The 19,133-nt window shown below is 40.5% G+C and overlaps 1 protein-coding gene across 3 annotated transcripts in view; it reads left to right on the top strand.

The window, feature by feature from the left end:
- ankrd11 (ankyrin repeat domain 11) overlaps positions 1 to 19,133 on the top strand; it is a 122,258-nt gene that overhangs the window by 84,386 nt on the left and 18,739 nt on the right. For all 3 annotated transcript variants that reach the window (XM_007553890.2, XM_007553891.2, XM_007553889.2), the window contains 2 exons: positions 1,929 to 2,074; positions 6,420 to 6,552. In XM_007553890.2, coding sequence (XP_007553952.1) covers positions 1,988 to 2,074; positions 6,420 to 6,552 — 220 coding nt within the window. In that variant the 5' untranslated portion in view covers positions 1,929 to 1,987. The remainder of the gene's footprint in view (positions 1 to 1,928; positions 2,075 to 6,419; positions 6,553 to 19,133) is intronic.

Below are 19,133 nucleotides of genomic sequence, written 5' to 3'. Positions count from 1 at the left end.
TTTCGCAAATCAGCGAAATGCTCCGCTGCTAGAACCATCAATCATAGTAGTCCCAAAATAGTGCGCATTATTGTTCTAGAAGCCCAGCTGACCTAGTTTGAGGTGCGCGTCTGTGTTGCTGCAAGGTTTGTTTATTTCTCAGAGTAGACGACCTTCCTGCCACTTTGTTTGCTGTGGTGAGATGTGGGAGTTTAGAGGACGTGAAGTTGATTGCCTACCAGTAACACAGTGGGAGTAACAATGAAGCACAGAAGAGAGGAAAGGGGCCCGGGGTTTGCTGCGACTCTCTTTCATACAACAGTAAATGGGGCGAATCTGTCGTCCACTTTAGCCGAGCTGATCTGGTTGGCTTGCTGACTCCCTTGAAGTGACTGATTTGACTGGAAGGATATAAATAGCGTTCCTTCAATAGGATAAAGCAGAGTGGAGGGAACGGGATGGGGGAAGGGCGGGATGTGAACGTGGCGCCAGGGATGATAGTGCTGGTGTCTCAGTAGAGGAAAAATAATGCTGCCATGGTCTCATCTGTTCACTCACTCAGTCAAGGAGACGATCATACTTTGACGCAGAGAAGAAAATGTTTTATTGAAAGGAGAATTTAGAGAGCTACTGTATGAGTAATTCATGGCCCTGAGAAGCAGAGGTGCATGCAGGAAGGAGGTAGATAGAAATGCACATTTTCTTGTGTTGCACTACCACTCCCCACAAAAGATGCTGCTGAAAACAAAGCATCTTTTGCTTTGGAAACTGCTCACATTAACCTAAGCAGGTAGAATTATTGGTGGTGTTGATGTGGTGGCCCAACTTTTTCAGTGAAAATGGTAGGTATGTTGTAAATTGGTACATACTAAAGCCCACAATTACAAAGATTGGCTTGCTGTGGCTGTAAGTGGCTGTTTGGGTTTTTGTTTAGACATGCCTGTCATGTTTCTGAAGACATTCCTTGGCTGTCTTGATTTTGCTTTGGATCCCAAAACATGGGGTTACACTACATGTTGCATGGGCTGCCCAGTTGTCATTAGAGCATTCAGTTTATTTATCCTTGAATTATTTTTATTTTTGATGTGTTGCTGTTTGTGCCACCTTAAAATTGGGCAAACTGAGATAGATTTAATTCTGCAGGTTCCTAAAAAGTATTTCTTTGTACATCAGATATCTCCATTTTACTTATTTTTTTTATTTTTTTATATATATATTAATTCTAGTGGGGTGTTTTGTTTTTTTTGCTTTGTATTTTTGTTTTGAGAAATGCACTGCCTGCTGAGCAATTCAGGTTTCATAAACTGTGATGAAACTAAAATATTCACATTTTTCAGTAAACCTGCAAGTTCTTCTCATGAGACTGTTTTTTTGGTATTTTGTTTAGGGCATTAAATTCAAAATGTTCTTGATATATTATCTACTATCAGCTCAGTTTCATCATGGCTAACTTTGCATTTAAGATGGTTTGGCTTTCAAATAAGGGTTTCAATATTTGACCTAAATGTGTTGCCAGTAGCCATTATGGGTAAAAAACAAAACAAAAAAAAAACAAAAAAACGTTGAGGGGGCAAAACTGGGTCGACTAGATATAGAAGCGATGGAGAATAATGCCAGATCTAACAAAAACCAACTTGAGGATATACTATGTGTAACGAATTGACTTATAAAAAGTCAAACTTTAGTTTTAAATGAATCCAAACGATTATCAATAAATAACTCAAGTTCTTTTGTAATTCTTTTGACTTGAACGTGCAAATCATGTCCTACAAAGGTCTTTAAAGCCTCTCAAATTTAACTTCCTGAATTGTACAGAAACTCTGAAGAACGTCTGTGGCTTTTCCTAGCGTAGTGTTGATGACTGCATTGTGTGAACAAGTGAATAGTCATGTCGCACCCAGGTGCTAACCTCCTTTTACAATTTCTTTCTGTTTCTCTCTTTTTCACAGACTGTCGATGACGATGCAATGGCAGCGTGAATGAAGCTTGGCGTGGGGAGATCTGAACGATGCCCAAAGGTGGGGGTTCTAAAACCCCCCAGCTGGACCACTTCCCACTCAACACCGACATGGTGGAAAAGCAGGGTGGGAAAAAGGTACGGAAAACCCTTTAAAGTGTTATGATTTGGAGCTGTCCCCAGATGTAAGCGAGAATTTTTTATTGGTCAGCAAAAGTCTTAAAGAAAATATTTGTTCTTTTAAGCCCCGTCTTGAATAACACTTGACTACACAGAAACCTTTGGCGAATATCAGAAAATAACTTGGGAATTACCCTGAATTACATCCAGTGATTACATGATTATAGTTCCATTACAGTTTCACCACACTGTCTGCGTTCTTTCCCTGTTTTGTCTTCCCGTGCACATTTTTCATCCATTAAGTGCCATATAGACGGCCACTTCACCAGACTTATTCCACTTGAGACGGTGTCGGGTCACCAAACGCATGCAGGGTTCAGCATCTAACCAGCAAAGGAATGGGATGGCTGTTGACTCTCGCTGACCAAATTTAAATTAACTTGCGGCATTTTCATTATCGTCGCAGTTTGTCGGAATACAAATTAGTATTTTGTAAGACTGTTTTCTAACTATGGAGTTGGGATGTTTCTCTGGCTACTGCTGCTTTTCAAATCTTATGCGTTGACGAGTGCAATTTGGTGTTGGATGTGCCGATTGAGACGGTATACTTCTCTTAAAACGTCTGGCTGGGTTATTACATAAACAGACAGAAAGCACCGAGACAGCCTAATCCAAAAATAACTACGGCTTGTTGTCCAAGAAAGCAGAAGCTTACCACATGAAAATAAGATGGTGTGATCTTGTAGAATTGGTCACTTTAAAAGATTGTTCTGAATATTAATGTCTTTAATTTTTATTCTCTACTCTGCATTGAATGAATTTCAGTCAGTGTTACATTTAACCATGCAAAGTTAATGTTTTAAAACATTTAATTTGCAGGTAATTATTAAAAAGCTCTGTAAAACCATATGTTATCAGCATTTGTATAATACAGAGAAAATAAAAAAGTAAAGCTTAAAAGACGATCTCTACCTGCATGTCCAGTTGGTCTGTCTCTGCTTACTCGTAATTCGCATGTAAAGTTGATATCATCAGTTAGATCTGTATTTTTTTTTTCTTCTTCATCCACGTTAATCTGTCAGTAGATGCTTGAATAAATGCTTTCAAAATCATATGCAACGTATAGCACCTGCAATCTTTTATGTTTGTCTGTTGCTCAATTCTCAACGTTACCACATCCTTATTAACACAGTTATGTAATGTCTTTTTCATGCTTGAATTTTTTTTAACATGAGTAACTCATAGAAAAACAATATATTCCAGGCAGATTTCACAGGTACACTTTGAGCTCTGCCACATCAGACACCTTCACTGTTTAATGTGAACTAGAATGGGGACGGTGTCCCCATTAATTGAACGCGGGTAGAGCTTTACCGTGCGGATCGACAAAATGTTTTGCACGGCGCGATGATGGTCATGGTTTCCATCAACAGTTAACCTGCCGACACTGACTGGCAAAGAGAGGCATTGCTTATGCAGGCGTAGATTTACAGCCCTCTGCAAAGGATTGCATCAGACTCTGCCACGAAGGGAGGGAGGGGAAGAGAGAGAGAGGGAAGGAGGGGAAAGGTGCAAGGGGGTGGGAAAAACATTGTGAGATTAAAAGAGCAGTCACTGCTAAGAGACCACCAAATAGGCTATAATCTGACAAAAAAAAGATCAAAAGAAAGTCCTCTTTTCAAAGCTTTAACATTTAATTTAACAGAAATATATTTGCACTTTGTGCTCTCTCCCCCCCCGTCTGCTTTAGAGAAGTGTTTACACATTCTGTAGCTGTCCTCTCAGCTCGCATGTAGCTTTTGCTCAGTTATCTCCGTCATGCTTTTGCTTATTTTATGTGTGCTGGTGCAGAAGCCTTTGTATAGCTGAGTGTAGACTGAGAGATTAGTTCACTGTAGCAGACAGTGTTTGTCTCTACTGTACCATGACGTCATGGTCTTATGACTGGGGCAGGGCAGGACAGTGGGAGGGGCTTGAAGAGTTGACACATAATAGAAAATCCAGCCTTTGGTTAAAGATGAATGAGAAGAGAAGGTAGGACAGGAAATTAAGCTGAGTTGAGTGTGTGTGTGTGTGTGTGTGTGTGTGTGTGTGTGTGTGTGTGTGTCTTTGTCATGATCCTAAACCTCTTGGACAAAAATATCTTCACCATGTAGCAAAACAGCTACAGATATTTATAAGCTTTGTAACTATTTCTCTCATGTCTCCAAAACAGCAAAGGTTTCATTTGGACTTCTTCTAGTCAATGTCTTAAAGTTTATTTCCTTTAGTTGATTTCCTTAAATGTGTCATATCATAATTTTTCAGTAATGATTGTGATTATAATATATTTGCCAGAAGACTGGCAGATCCGTTACATTTTCTAACATCATATTTGTTTTCAACTTGCTCTTGAAGGTTCTGTTTTCCACAAACTTGGCAGCGAAGGGTGTATTTAAAGTGTCTCTGATTAAAGGTCATTTAATCTTCCTAGGACCCAGCCTGGAAGGTGCTAATTGCTTCTGCATATTTGTGCATTTCCTTTAAAAACAAAAGCTGGAGAGGCTACACCCCTCTCAAATAGTTGAGTACGGTATGTTCTGATGGGTCAGCTTAGGAACCGCAAGCTTCGTATTAGAAGTGAATCAAAAGATACATTTCAGTAGGTGCAGTAATTCTGTGGCTCTCATGTTGAGCTGTTCGATTTCAGCAAAAGGTGTAAACTTTGTTAAATATTGTGATGGCGATATAGATTAAAATTAAACCACATTGTCTTGACTCTTAACTTTCATCATTACAATTTCCCTGCTTTTTTCTGCACTTTACCATCTCACTCAATATACATAGTGTTTCAAATGCAATTTGAAACCATCCAACTGGGCAAAATACACTTGCATGCTATATTTCAATAATGAATGTCACCTGAAATATGATATTCAATCAAAAATTTGATCCAAATAGTCATTTATGATTGTGATGTTTCAAACAGTAATTTTGCACTGATGATAGCAGTTGGAAAATAAAAACAAAAATAGAATTGTTTTGACCAAAGTACTAGGAAAAAAAAAACTAAATAAAATGAATCCACAGCTGAATGTTATACAAAACTAAAATACTACCTTGCGTAGTAGTTTTGTAATCTATCAGCAACAGTTCTGGGGTTTAAAGAAAATATTTGAAGAAAAACAAAGATTCCTTATGAAGCAATTATGTTTTCTTAACAGATTTTAAATAAGTAAAATACCACTCATTGAGATTGTGCAATAATTGACGAATATGACAGAAAGAAGCCTTAATATCTTTCTAACTTGGAAGGAAAAAAAAACAAAAAACATCCTCAATAAGTTGCCACTGATTCTGTTTAGTAAGTCAAAAACCAGACAAAGCAGAAGCTGTTCAGCAGGCTTACGAATTTGCTTTCACATATCTAGATGGAGTTGTAGAATCGGGTCAGTGACAACAGTGAGTATTGTGCTGTATGTGTTCTCTTCCTCTTTATTCAGAGAAACTGATTCAACATTGTGGCTAGCTTTGTGTCCTCAGCAGCAGATCAGACCCCAACTTTTCAATGCCTTGGTTTTTGCACATGATTTTGTTGCAGACAGTGGTGCAGCCGGCCTGCCGTGTCTCCTTGCAAGATTAGGACTTATCTAACACATAGCTGCAAGTTATTGCTGAGAGAAAATATGAAGATGTTTGAGTTTGAATGAAAATGAGTAGCTGAAAAGTGGGGTTTAATTTGGTTTATTTGTGCTTGTTTAGTACATCCTCTTTCACTTCACCAGGAAGCAGCCTGGTGACACGCATTGTTTTAAATACAAGCTTTAAAACATTTCATAGCTGTTAACTTTTAATCCGCTGTTGTACTTTGCATTGTGCCATGTGCCACGATGCAGGAAGAGATGGTTAACCACAAATTTTCTGATCCTCCTGTTTTTTTGATCCAAACTATTAAAACACAGCAGCACAGGTTGGAAGCACATGAAGGTATCTACATCTGTTGATGGCTGATAAGTTTGGTGCCGTGATTGTTTCCAGCAGCCTTAGGCCACAGAACCGAGCAGGCGTCAGCTTGGCCTCTTATCCCCATGTTTTTTTTTGTTTTTTTTTTTTCTTTTCTTTTTTGTGACTGTGGGGAGGTAATCTAGGAAAGAACTTCATGGAAAAATGGTTTGAAAACCCCACAGAGGTTGGAAAAGTCGGTGCAGAAAAAGGCACTGAAAATTAAGTAGACTGCAGGAACCACAGATTGCTGTGGTCTATTTTAAGTTTTACTCTTAACAGATATGCAGGAGTTGAAATCGCCTTCCCTTTGCTTCATCTGTGCACATGTTCTCTATGCTGTTTAAAGAAGTCTTAGTAATTTATTTTGTCTCTTTTGCAGGATAAAGTGTTGACAAATAAAACTCCCAAATTGGATCGCAGTGATGGGGTCAAAGAGATGAAAGAAAAGGCCCCTAAAAGGAAGCTACCCTTCACTGCCGGAGCAAATGGAGACCAGAAAGATTCTGACTCAGGTAGGAGAAAGTCACACTGTGTCTGAGCATCTGATCTGCATTTTCATGTTAACTTTCAAGTGCAAATCAGAGAGGCAGAGACTTGCATTGCATCACTTCCTCCAAGGTTGATGGGAAGTTGTTGTGCTTTCACAAAGGGGGGTTGGGCTTTGTGGAGGCAAAGTTCTTGTAGCTGTAAGGTAGCTGTCTGTCTGGGAGAGCTGAGGAGTTTTACCTGCTTCCTGAAAGGAGGGAAATAAAACACTGTGACGATGATCCAGTTAACTTTTAAACAGTAACATTTACAGACCTGCCCAGGTCTGGTTTCCTGATTAGTTTTGATTAGGGAACAACACATTACAGCTCATTCTTGTTTGACTTTGGGTCTAAATGGCCCAGGATTTAGTTTGTTGATTCTACGGCTAAACAGAGGCTTAGATTACAGTTTTCATCTTCAACACTGACTGAGTTGCTACATTGCTTTATGCTGAGTGACCACTCTGAGCTCTGTGCTGCAGGTAGGGAAAGACAACAAAGTACTGCAACACAAGACTGTTATGGCTTGGAGTTGTTTGATAAGACTGAACATTTATTTTTAGTACATATGTGGGTTTGCATTTGGCTACCATGTGCTTCAGAGGATTTATGGAGCCCTAGAATATCTTATTGAGTGTGTTTTATTGAATGTGTGTCCTTATTGCTCCTTTGATTGCTACTCTTATACTTGTGCAGTCATTTTATGCATGCCTTTTTAAAATTCTGATATTGATGTAGGAAGAATGTCTTTTTTTTCCCTCTTACAACAGACGTCGCATATTGTTGCATCATCATCTGGTTTAATATTATTTGCCAACCAGTTTTACCCAGAAAGAGGTCAACCTCCCCACCCACCCCCAAAATGAGGGCAGGTGTGAACCCTCATCTAAGGAACAATAGCTCTACAAACCTGTATGCTAAAGAGTTGACGTTAATGGGTTATTGAAACTTTCTCAGTTCTGGCTCTGTATTCGTCTGTAGTCAGAATAAAGGCACACCCAAACTAACACTTTTTTTTTTTTTTTCAACTTGGAAAACTACTTGAATTTGCTAACATTCATGCTCAGCTAACGGGGAAACTATTTATTATTTAACATTTATGCATTTAAATACAAGAATAAAACAGTAAACAACTAAAACAAAAACATTAAGTGAACATATGTTCTTCCGTATAATTACAGTTATAACTGTTTTTGAGATATTTGGTGCATTCACAGGTAATTAATGACAGAAACGCAATAAAACTAGCATAAGCAGAAGAAAGGATAATAAGCTATTTCTTCTGGATAAAGCATAGAAATGCTCTGACAAGAAAAACAACCATGTTTATCGTTATTTGGATTTAGCAGTGTGCTCAGGTGGTTATTTTTAGTTGTGAGTCTAGAAGGTGTGATTTTGGCCGATATGTATGTTTTCCAGCAATTTAGGACTTCATTTGGAATTAATTTTTCTCTGCAAGATATTTACATTCAACGTGCGCTGTGTCCGGGGCTGTCCTTTTTGTTTTTACCTATATTTCTGCTGGTGAAAAGCTTATTCAGAGCTTGCTGATGGAGCTGCAATACCTGGTGATTGCATAGCGTAATCAGCCGGATGGTAAATGCAAAGTTGCAAGTTTGTCACATTTGCTGAAACTGCACAAGTACAAAACTGCTTTGTTTACATCTTGTGGTTTATCTTTTCATCCCATTTAAAATCAAAGTAATCCCAAATGGGATACTTTGTATTTTTGGGGAACTAATAACTACATATTTGGACCTCTGTGTTCTAAATTGGCAAATCAGTCCCTGCATGTTAACATTGTTCCACCTCCCTAAACAATGGTCCAAACATTACATTGCTATTGTCATTTGTTGGACTTATGAATATCGGTTGGGTAAATGTTGCCTATCAACTATTTTTTTCCCCCGTTTGTGTTGTCAGTATGATGACGTAAAGTGAGCTTTTGAGAATATGTTTTGGATGTAAGGTAAATGTTTATTCATTTTTGGCTTGTTGCTCGGTCTTTCATGTTCTGACTCAACTATGTCAGTGTTTCGCATCTCTGACTAATTTTTCCTTCATCCACACTTCCCAATAACTGTGTTGGTTGTTGTAGGAGCAGAGTAATATTTGTTAAATATTTTTTTGAAAGAAGCATGGTTAGAGCAGCTTCTGCAACATGAATAAGTCTTGAGGAATGATGGCGAACAGCAACTCTACAAAAGACACAGTGGATACACGTGTGGAAATGACTCTTTGCTAAGGGCTGAGCTGAAACAAAAATCTGAACTGCCTACCATCCTTCAGTCTAGTTCACCAGTTTTGTTTTTGCATTTCAAGTCGCATTTGAGCCTCAGATGTGTAGCACTCGGGCAGTATTAGGAGCGTCCTCTAACCTGAGTCTCAGAAGCTGGAAGAAGCATTGTTTTAAATCAAGCCTATGGGCTGTAGACTGCTGGATATTAGAAAAACCAAAGGCAAATACCCAGAACTGGTGCTTAGCAGAGGTTGTGCTGCTGTTTAGCAAATGATTGACTAATAGCACCCAAATTTCACTTAATAGTTTGGCTTTATTTACTTTGTCGGCTTTTGTGTATTGTTGGGGAAATGCCCAAAGCAACTCTTATTGCACATTCTCATGTCCGAGCTGTTGAGTTATTGCCCTCAACACTTTGAGTCCACAATCTTGATCTTGATCTTGATCTGAAAGTTCACACAACCATGTGATCTATCACTTTGTCATTCGTGATTGACAAAACGATCTGCAGCGCAGGGGTTAGTGGTTGATCTATAAGGGGCCTATTCAACAGTAACCGAACATTTTGGTTTCCTGACTGATGATGATCTCACTCTTTAGTAGAAGATTCAACTGCAGTCTCAGTTTCAACATGACAAATTTCCATTAAGGGAGAGACACAGAATGAGAATGTGACACAGTTCAGAAACTAAAAAAGCAACACGTGTTGAAACTTCAGAACATAGAAGTTGCACAAAACTGATTAGTTTTTTACCAGAGGTAGACAATGGAGTAGAGCAAGACGATATTAGGAAAACATGCATGTGTGATAATGTTGGTGAAAACTATGATGACACGAGTTACAATAAATAAACAGTGTTGAGGTCTTTCTGCTTAGGGTGCATAGCAGAAATTTCAGATAATGATTTCCCCATCCAACTATAGAAAAAATATATTTTAGTGGTTCCATCTAAACAAGGTTGTAATGAAAAAGTTGTCACTGGATTACATCTACCTGTTTGCAATGAAACAACTTTGACGTAGAGTCATAATGACATCAGCATTTTACTGTCCTACAAATATTCATGCAGACAAAAGGGAAATTCGTATGAGATAATTGTGATGCCTAACAAAAGCTGAAGCAAATCACTAAGACGACTGAAATAACAGAATGTAGCAGATGTTTGTGCTCAGCTGGCACAGAGAATTGTGCTGTGGTTGTCTAACCAATGATGTTGGCCTTTTGCTTTTGTTCCTTATCATATTTCACACTTCTTCTTTATTGTGGTTTAATTTGTTTTTGTTTTTTGTGTTTCCAGTTTAAGCCGATTTTTGCCATCCGCTGGAGAAGTGTGCATATAATCATCATCTTTCCACTGGATTCTTCTGAACTATATAAAGGCGATTTCAGAGCAGCAAAGAATTTTATTTTTACTTACCACGTGAACAAAAATGCATATTTATAAACACAGCAATCACGTCTCCACATAAAAAGCTTTCAGAATGAATCAGGCTGTATGATTAAGAAAAGTTTGTTAAATGTATTTGTTTTAGATTGGGAAATCTTGATATTTTAGTATGCATTGGTGTCCTTTCAACTTCTAATCAAAATGATCAAAAGTGATTTTTTTTTTGCAAACTTAATGTATAAGATAGTAGTGAAGTGAGAGGGAAAAAAGTGTGAGAAAATGGGTTTAAAAATTCACGATGTTGTCAGCACACCCTGAGCTTTTATTGGTGTTCATCAGTGTTTAGGACCTCCAAGCAATCCATGACCACGTCCTGAGGATTGCTAAACAGCAGCATTCCTCCCACTTGAGATCATCTCGTTTCCTCTTCTTCTTTCCTGTTAAAGCACAGCAGCATCACACCAGAGCTCAGACTAGAGGGAGGGAGGTAACTATGAAGGTTTATTAAAAAAAAAAAAACTGTTCATACATGAAAGTAATGGTTCCATATCAGGAAAGTCCCCAAAAAACCAACGAAACAGCTAATTATTCTTGCTTCATCTCGTCCTCTTTTGGGTTACAAATGTTATCTTATTATAGAGATAAGATTTTTATTACATCACTATTTTTTTTTTACTTATTACTTAAAAAGAGAATATTGAAAAGCTTTATCTTTGGTGTTCTGAAGCTGTCAGATTAAGTTATTTTTCTTCAAATTTCTTTGGAAAGTGCAATCAGTTTTGCTTTCTTTCTAGATAAAGGATATCATGCAAAAAGGCTGTCTTGTATAATTTGTTGGTGGGACTTTGAAACAATGGTAAAAATACTAGTTGACATCCAGTTTGTTGGGTTGACCCAACATAAGTCTCAGTCTACAAGGGGTCAAGTTAGCAGCACAAGAACAAGAATCACAGCTGTAAACATAATAAGGTCAATTTAGGATCACCTGCAACCTTAGAATACAGTGAGGGGACAGATCTCACCACTTGAGCTTTTCTTTCACTTGTTCTCCTTGATATGAAGTTCATCATAGTTATTATTGGACCTTATCCACTATAGGCAAAAGGTACACACTCTTTTTCTCATTCACTAAACGTGATGTGACTATTATTCTTCCAAGAGTTGATTAACTATTTTAGGTGATATAAAAATAAGTTGAAGCCTTCAGCGAATGCAGCTGACAGACCACGTTGCTGCAACTTTTCAAGACTTTGGTGCATGTTTGAAAACAGCTATGTTGTCTTCTTTAAGCCGTTCTTAAGCTGTTATTAGCCAGACCCCCTGCTGTCCTGCTAGGGGAGGGATAAAGTGGTGTTAATGTATTTTAAGAGTTAGACTGGAAAACAGAATTGTTTAGGTATCTACATCAAGGTAGTTTATCAAAAGTAACATTCCTGTGAATACCAGGACATAGACCTTCCCAGCAGAACCTCTTAAGAATTTGAGTGGTGTTCTTCACTTTGTCATCAGTGGTCATAATGTTACAACTAACCTGCGTTCAGAAGGCTTGACCTATCCTTCTTTCCAATTTGATTTGGTACAAATCATTATCTTGGCTTGGTTGCTGAGCTTTATTAACTAGCTAAGACTCACTGTATTGTGTATAAAATATGTTCTCACTGCTGCATTTCTTTTTCAGTTTACCTAAATTTATGACAGTATTGATAGCGTCCTGCAATTGGGTCTTGCAGAGATCTGTAGTCGGCACATCATTTAGCTCTGGGATGTTGTCTTATTTTCCAGACTCCCAAATGAACAGATGTAAATTGTTTCACATAAAATAGTCTAAATGTGCTGCTCAGGTTTGTGCTGATTGATATGTTCATATTAGTTGTTGAGCATATTGCATGTTCCTGTGTTCACACTGTATGTTCGATTCTCTTGCCCTGTTCTGAGCATTGAATAAACACACTGTTATATCCTGCTAGGTCTCCCTTAACTTCCTGTTTGAGCTACCTTTACAACTCCCCAAACAATGTTTCACTCTTAACGTACTGCAGTCAAACATACCTGGTCTGGCTGGTTAGAGTGGTTCGTCTTGTCGTGGCGTCTGCTAGCTTACTGAAGCAGAAAGTGTTTTTTATTTTGCCGTTACCTCACACTGTAGTATTATCTGCCTGCCATTTGAAAACCTACCTCTATTAAAACGTGGCATTTACGTTTGATGTGTTTTTCTCCCTCTGGCTCAGGTAGGCGGTCTTTTTATGGGACTGGCAGCCCCTAGCTCACTTTCTTTTCTAATCTATTCTTTTCTTCTCTTATCTTGTTAGTCAAGTTTCAAGGAGGGAAGAGAGTAAGGTTTCACCCTTGTCTTAAAGCTGAAGAATATCATTTTACTGAGACACTGTCCCCTAAATAGACATCAAACGGAAAGATAAGAAGTTGAAGCATTCAGAGTGTGTGTGTGTGTGTTTAGACAAATTTTGCAGGGAAAATTCAAGTGTGCCGTTATTGATTTAAGTTAATCTGAAGAATTGATTATCAAACAATTGTTCCATACACACTTTATGGGTGGGAAATAAAATCTATCCAGATGTTGACGATTCTTACTCAATTAACAAACACCAAGACTTGATAACTTTCCTGTTAATGTATGGCATGGCAATTTTGAGGAAGGTTAAAACAGAACAAAGCATAAAATGATCACCTAAACTGACATTCAACTGCATCCTGCAGCCTCACCATTTTATCTTGGTAATCTAAAATATGTCAAACATGAGGAACCATTTTACACAGTTCCACTCAGCGGCAGAGCCACAGCAGCTGATCTTACCTGCAGTAAAGAAGACCATTCAGAGAGCCATGCCAGAGCTCCCCAAAGTCAGAGAAATTAATGCTAATTACAAGGTTCATGATAACTCGAACTGTCATGTACCTTCCACCATAGAGAATCATTTATATTCTGGGCTTTGCTGTATCAAACATAATTGAAAAGAAATTTGACTTTTGATCATTGCTATATCTAACACCTTGAAATTGGCCCCTGTCTCTTTAAGAACCCCCTATCCTTTCTGACACTTCAGCACGTCATCACGCAATGCTTCTTCAAGCCATCCATTTATGGCATTTACAAGCGTTCTTAGGTATGGTTTAGTTCCTAGTTCTTAAGAACATTCATAAGAACCATGTAGTTCCTACGCTCTGCAAAAATGCAGTTCCACCAGATGTTTGCTAATTGCTGCTACCGCCAGTCTAGTGGAGCAGAGACGAAGCTGGGAACTAAGGCCAAGCTTTGGGTAAATAGGTAACGCTTTGAACAAGTGTTTAGACATCCCATAGATTCAACGATTCCTCAAATATGCATGAATTGTTGGCATGCTCTCCCATGCTTTGTCAGCCACCTGTTCTTGATCACTGTCATCGTCACCACCATCACCGTCATCGTCATCATCACTTTGTTCTGCATCAACTCCTGACTGAAGGTTAGGAAGTGGTTCTTGCTGTGGTTGCTGTAGGGACATCCTAAGGTTTCGCAGTTCTTTCAGCAGCTCTTTCTCTCGCTTTTGCTGACCTGCTTTCTCTCGCTTTTGCTGACCTGCTTTCTCTCGCTTTTGCTGACCTGCCATAAAGTCCTTCATCAAAGTGAAAAACGCACTTGATCCACTGGGGCCAGGTTTTGGTTCACCTTCCTCATCTGATCCATGCGTCATTGATATGCTCTCCCATGTTTTGTCAGCCACCTGTTCTTTCATCTTTGATTGTGATCGAAGACTAGATCTTTGCTTCACCAGACGAGATCCTCTTCTTTCCCTCGCCATAATCCCACTTCTGACACCATATGTGACGGGGTTCTCTTATGACTTGGTCAAACATAAACGACTGGTCTCGGCCAGAGATCACTTTAGTGAAATTTATTAAGCTTTTCTTGAGGTGAACAAATCAGAGAGGTGCAGAACATGTACAAAGGACGTCTAGGGCAGGTTAAAACGGACAAACAGCAGTACCTTTAGTGCAAAAGTTCATCACTTTCAGTGTTTCTTCTCAGGAGTTTAGCCACAGACTGACTCAAAGTGGAACAAAGCCCTGCTTTTAAGCTACAGGCTCCGCCCACAGCAAAAAACAAGCAAGCGAAAACAACTAAACAATTACTTCTAACTCAGGTAAACTCTTAAAGTAAACAAAATAATAAATAATACCAAGAAAAAAAAATGTATATAGATAAACTTGTGATCAAAATATAATACTCAATTTAATAGAAAACACTCGGTACGCAGCGCTGTAGTCTTCACTTCCTTGCAACCCTTTGTCCATTAGCCGCTGGAAGGTGGCTGGAGCACCATGCAGGCCGAATGGCATCACAGTAAACTGGAAAAGACCAGAAGGAGTACGGAATTCTGTGTACTGTCTGCTTGAAGGCTCCAATGGAACCTGCCAGTACCCTTTACACAGGTCAAGGGTGGTAATGAACTTGGCTTTTCCAATCCTTTCCAGCAGCTCATCCACCCTGGGCATGGGATAGGCTTCGAACTCTGAAACTGCATTAAGCTTTCTGAAATCAATGCAACTCCGCAGTGAGCCATCTTTCTTGCACACAATGACTACTGGTCTGTACCACTCAGAGTTTGAAGGTTCAATAACACCTGATGTTAGCATGGTCTCGACTTCATCTCACAGCTGCCCCACCAACTGTTGTGGACCTCTATATGGGCGTTGATGAATTGGCTGTTTCTCTTTCAGTCGAATTGCATGCTCAATTTAGGTGGTCCCACCTTGATTAGGAGAAAAGAGAGGAGACAGTCTCTGGAAGATCTGCTGAAGCTGTGAGGCTTGATGTGAGGTCAAGTTACTGAGATTGGGGGTTGACTGTTCAGCCATGACTTCAATGCCAGGAACCTCCTCCACTGACCTCAACAGGCATGATGTTTCTGGAGCTGGACATGATTGTTCTTTTCACTTCTTCAACAAGTTCACATGGTAAGTCTGTGTAGCTTTCTTTTTGTCAGGATGGTAGACTTCATAGGTGGTGGGTCCTAGTTGTCGGCAAAGAGAAGGAATGGTAACCAGCGGCGGTCCCAATTTCTGCCAGTGTCGTTTACAAACTTCTGCAGCATCCTCTTCCTTGTCTGGTTGAACCTTTCAACCAGTCCATCAGTTTGCAGATGGTAAGGCGTCGTCCTGATGGCTGAGATCCCAAGCTGTTTATGAAAGAGTTTTAGGAGATTAGAGGTAAAATTAGTTCCCTGGTCTGTCAAAATCTGATCTGGGATTCCAACTCTTGAAACAGCTGGACCAGAGCTTGAACTATTGCAGGAGCAGTAATGGTATGCAGTGGAAAAGCCTCTGGAAATCAGGTGGAATAATCACATACTACCAGGATGAACTGATGACCACAGCCACTCTTCACTAGGGGTCCAACAATGTCCATTGCAACCTTACGAAAAGGAGTGGAGATGACAGGTAGTGGCTGGAGGAGCGCCCGACCTGACTTCCAAACGGGACGAGTCTTCTGGCATGTGTGACAAGAAGCACATAAGGTATTAATGTCATTGTACATTGACAGCCAGTAAAAGTCATTTATGACATGCATAAATGTTTTGTGACGCCCCTAGTGCCCTGGTGTGCGCTAAATGCATTACAAGTACCCTACAGCTAGTTGGAACTACCAACCATTGTTTTTCATTACAGGCATACAACACACCATCTTTTATCAAAAAAGTTTCTCTCCCACTCCACTTAGCTTCAGTTGTTTCACTCGCTCGGTCAAACAAAGGTTGTAAAGACACATCCTGTTTCTGTAAAGTATCAATATTTTCAGGTGCTTTCCACATGTCATCTACTGTTAAATTTGTTGACACATTTCCACTCAGCATTAACTTTTTCTAAATTTTTTTCTGCTTTCTGGATTTTCTAGACCTCTTTGAAACCTCAAACAAACTCTCATCAAAATCAGGTAAAGACCCAACTTGTTCTTTGGCCTGAGAACGAGTAATCACAGGACAGGAAACATTGCTAACTTTGTCCCCCTCAGTTTGTACTTCTCCCAAAAGATAAAACATCACAAGTAAATCTGTACCCAAAATGACATCAAAAGGTAGGTTTTTCACCACACCAACAGTTAGCAAATGGTTGATCATCAATAATGACAGTCACTTCTGCTTTTGGATAAACATGACAATCTCCATTCACACACAAAATCTCAGTTTTCTTTTCATAGTTCACACATCCAACTGGCACAAGACTCTCTTTTATAAGTGATGTGGAACTACCACTGTCCATTAATGCAGTCACCTGCTGTCCATTCAGAGTCACAGTTTTATGAGTTCTAGTTTCAAAGTTTTTGACTCCAGCCTGATTTACAGTTCTAGGAGCATAGCAGGAACCAGAAACCTTAGTCTTCTTTATTGGACACACCGAAGCCTTGTGGCCTGGTTGCTGGCAATAATAGCAAATACATGTCTTACCATCAGATGGTGAATTCAGAGAACTGGTGGTACCTTTAACCTCCTGGCTTGGCTCTCTGACATACCGTTGATGTCCAGCTGGTTGAGCAGGTCACGGTATGCCATGCGTTCATGTACTGTAGAGCCAACTTTGCTGCAGTCAGACCATCCTCAGGTTCATGTTCCTTCACCCAGGTCCTTACATCAGAGGGCAGAACGCTCAGCAGTTGTTCCTGGATGATGAGCTCCCCGATGTCCTCCTTGAAATGCTGGTCCAGAAAAAGCTGCATACGCCCAGAAAATTCAAGGTCACTTCACCACCAAAGACCCTCGGCGCATGTGGAAGGGCATCAAGTGCATCACTAACCACAACATCAGGGGTGGACAATGTCCAATGGACCCCTCACTGCCAGATGTATTCAACAGGTTCTACGTCCGCTTCGAGGATCCTAACACCTCCCTCAGCATCAGAGTAATTCCACCACCTGGTGACACGCCTCTCTGTGTGACAACAGCAGATGTGAAGAAGTCCCCCCAGGAAATCAACCCCCGAAAGGCTGCAGAACCCAACAACATCCCAGGACGAGTACTGAGAGACTGTGCACATCAGCTGTCTGAGGTGTTGACGGACATCTTCATCACCTCACTGTCACTGTCATCTGTGCCCACTTGCTTAAAACCCACCCTGTCCCCAAGTGCTCCACAGTGATGAACCTGAATGACTACCGGCCTATAGCCTTAACATCAGTAGTCATGAAGTGCTTTGAGAGGCTAGTCATGAATCACATCAAGGACTCCATCAAAGTCATTGTGGGCCCCCATCAGTATGCCTACAGGAAGAACCGCTCCACTGCTGATGCCATTTCATCGGTGATCCACACAGCCCTCACCCATCTGGAGAGCAGGAACTCCAACATCTGTCTGCTCTTCCTGGATTTCTCCTCAGCATTCAACACCATCAACCCACAGGCCCTGGTGCAGAAGCTCTCCTCTCTTGGACTGAGTTCCACACTAGGGAACTGGATTCTGGATTTCCTGACCAACAGGCCTCAGACTGTGAGGATCCACAACACCGTCTCCTCCTCCATCACCCTCAGCACTGGCTCGCCTCAGGGCTCCGTGCTGAGCCCCCTCCTTTTCACTCTGCCGACGTTTGACTGCTCGGCAAGACACCCCAGCTGTCATATAGTGAAGTTTGCCAATGACACAGCAGTAGTGAGACGCATCACAAACAGTGATGAGTCCATACAGAGAGGAGGTGGAACACCTGATGCACTGGTGCAGAGAAAATAACCTCTGCATCAACATGAAGAAGACCAAGGAGATGGTGGTGGATTTCAGAAAGGACAAGGATCCTCTTCAGCCCCTGTACATCGGAGGAGCAGCTGTGGAGGTGGTCTCCAGCTACCGGTATCTGGGTGTGCATATATCCAGTGACCTCACCTGGAGTACCAACACCTCCTGTCTGGTCAGGAAGGCCCCACCAGCATCTCTATTTCCTCAGGAAGCTGCGGAGAGCTGGACTTGGGAACTCGGTCCTGAGGAACTTTTATCGCTGTGTGGTGGAGAGCGTTCTCTGCACCTGCATCACTTGTGGCACAGCAGCTGCACTGCTGCTGAGAGGATGGCTCTGCAGAGGGTGGTCAAGGCTGCACAGAGGACTGAGAGGAGCAGCCTTCCCTCCACCTCAGACCTCTACACAGCACAATGCAGGAGGAGGGTGCTCCTCATCATGAAAGACTACACCCATCCTGCACACAGGCTGTTCCAGCCGCTCCCCTCAGGAAGGAGGCTGAGGAGCATCCAGAGCAAGACCACAAGGCTGAGGAACAGTTTCTTCCCTTCAGCCATCAGATTGCTGAACTCAAGCTGCACCAAATGCAGTTTCTTCTCATTTCTTGAGACACATAACAGATACAGACACATAACTACATCACTTCATTTACTTTATGTTCATTTGTTTATTTTATTTCATTATTTATCTTTTCTTTTTTGTGTGTGTGTAGTGGATTTCTTTATCTGGGACCCAAGTACAAATTTTGTACCACAAACTCCCAAGGTGGTATGACAATAAAAAAAAATCCTTGAATCTTTGAAAACAAGCAAGCAAAAACAACTAAACAGTTACTTCTAACTCAAGTAAACTCTTAAAGTAAACAAAGTAATAATAAATAATACCAAGGAAAAAAAAAATAAAAAAATATATATAAATAGATACACTTGTGATCAAAATATAATACTCAATAGAAAACACTCAGTACGTCCTGATGACATCACTACGTCATCACTTGACTCCCTTCTGGCGCGCCACAATCCGGAAACAACCCTGCTTGAAAACAGAACCGGGAAAATGTTTGGAACTGAAAATAACAGGTTAGGATGGATATGTTAACTGAAGCAGGAACACTGCGTGTGCACCCACGATGAACCGCATCAGTTTAAGCTGCAACAAAAAGTAAGTTAGCGATTGTGTATGTTTGTGTGTATGCCCGTGTGTATGTGTACGGGCGTGCTCGCATG

The sequence above is a fragment of the Poecilia formosa genome, unplaced genomic scaffold (assembly GCF_000485575.1).
Source record: "Poecilia formosa unplaced genomic scaffold, Poecilia_formosa-5.1.2 Scaffold60, whole genome shotgun sequence".
NCBI lineage: Eukaryota > Metazoa > Chordata > Actinopteri > Cyprinodontiformes > Poeciliidae > Poecilia > Poecilia formosa.
This window is presented reverse-complemented; position numbering and strand designations above follow the sequence as displayed.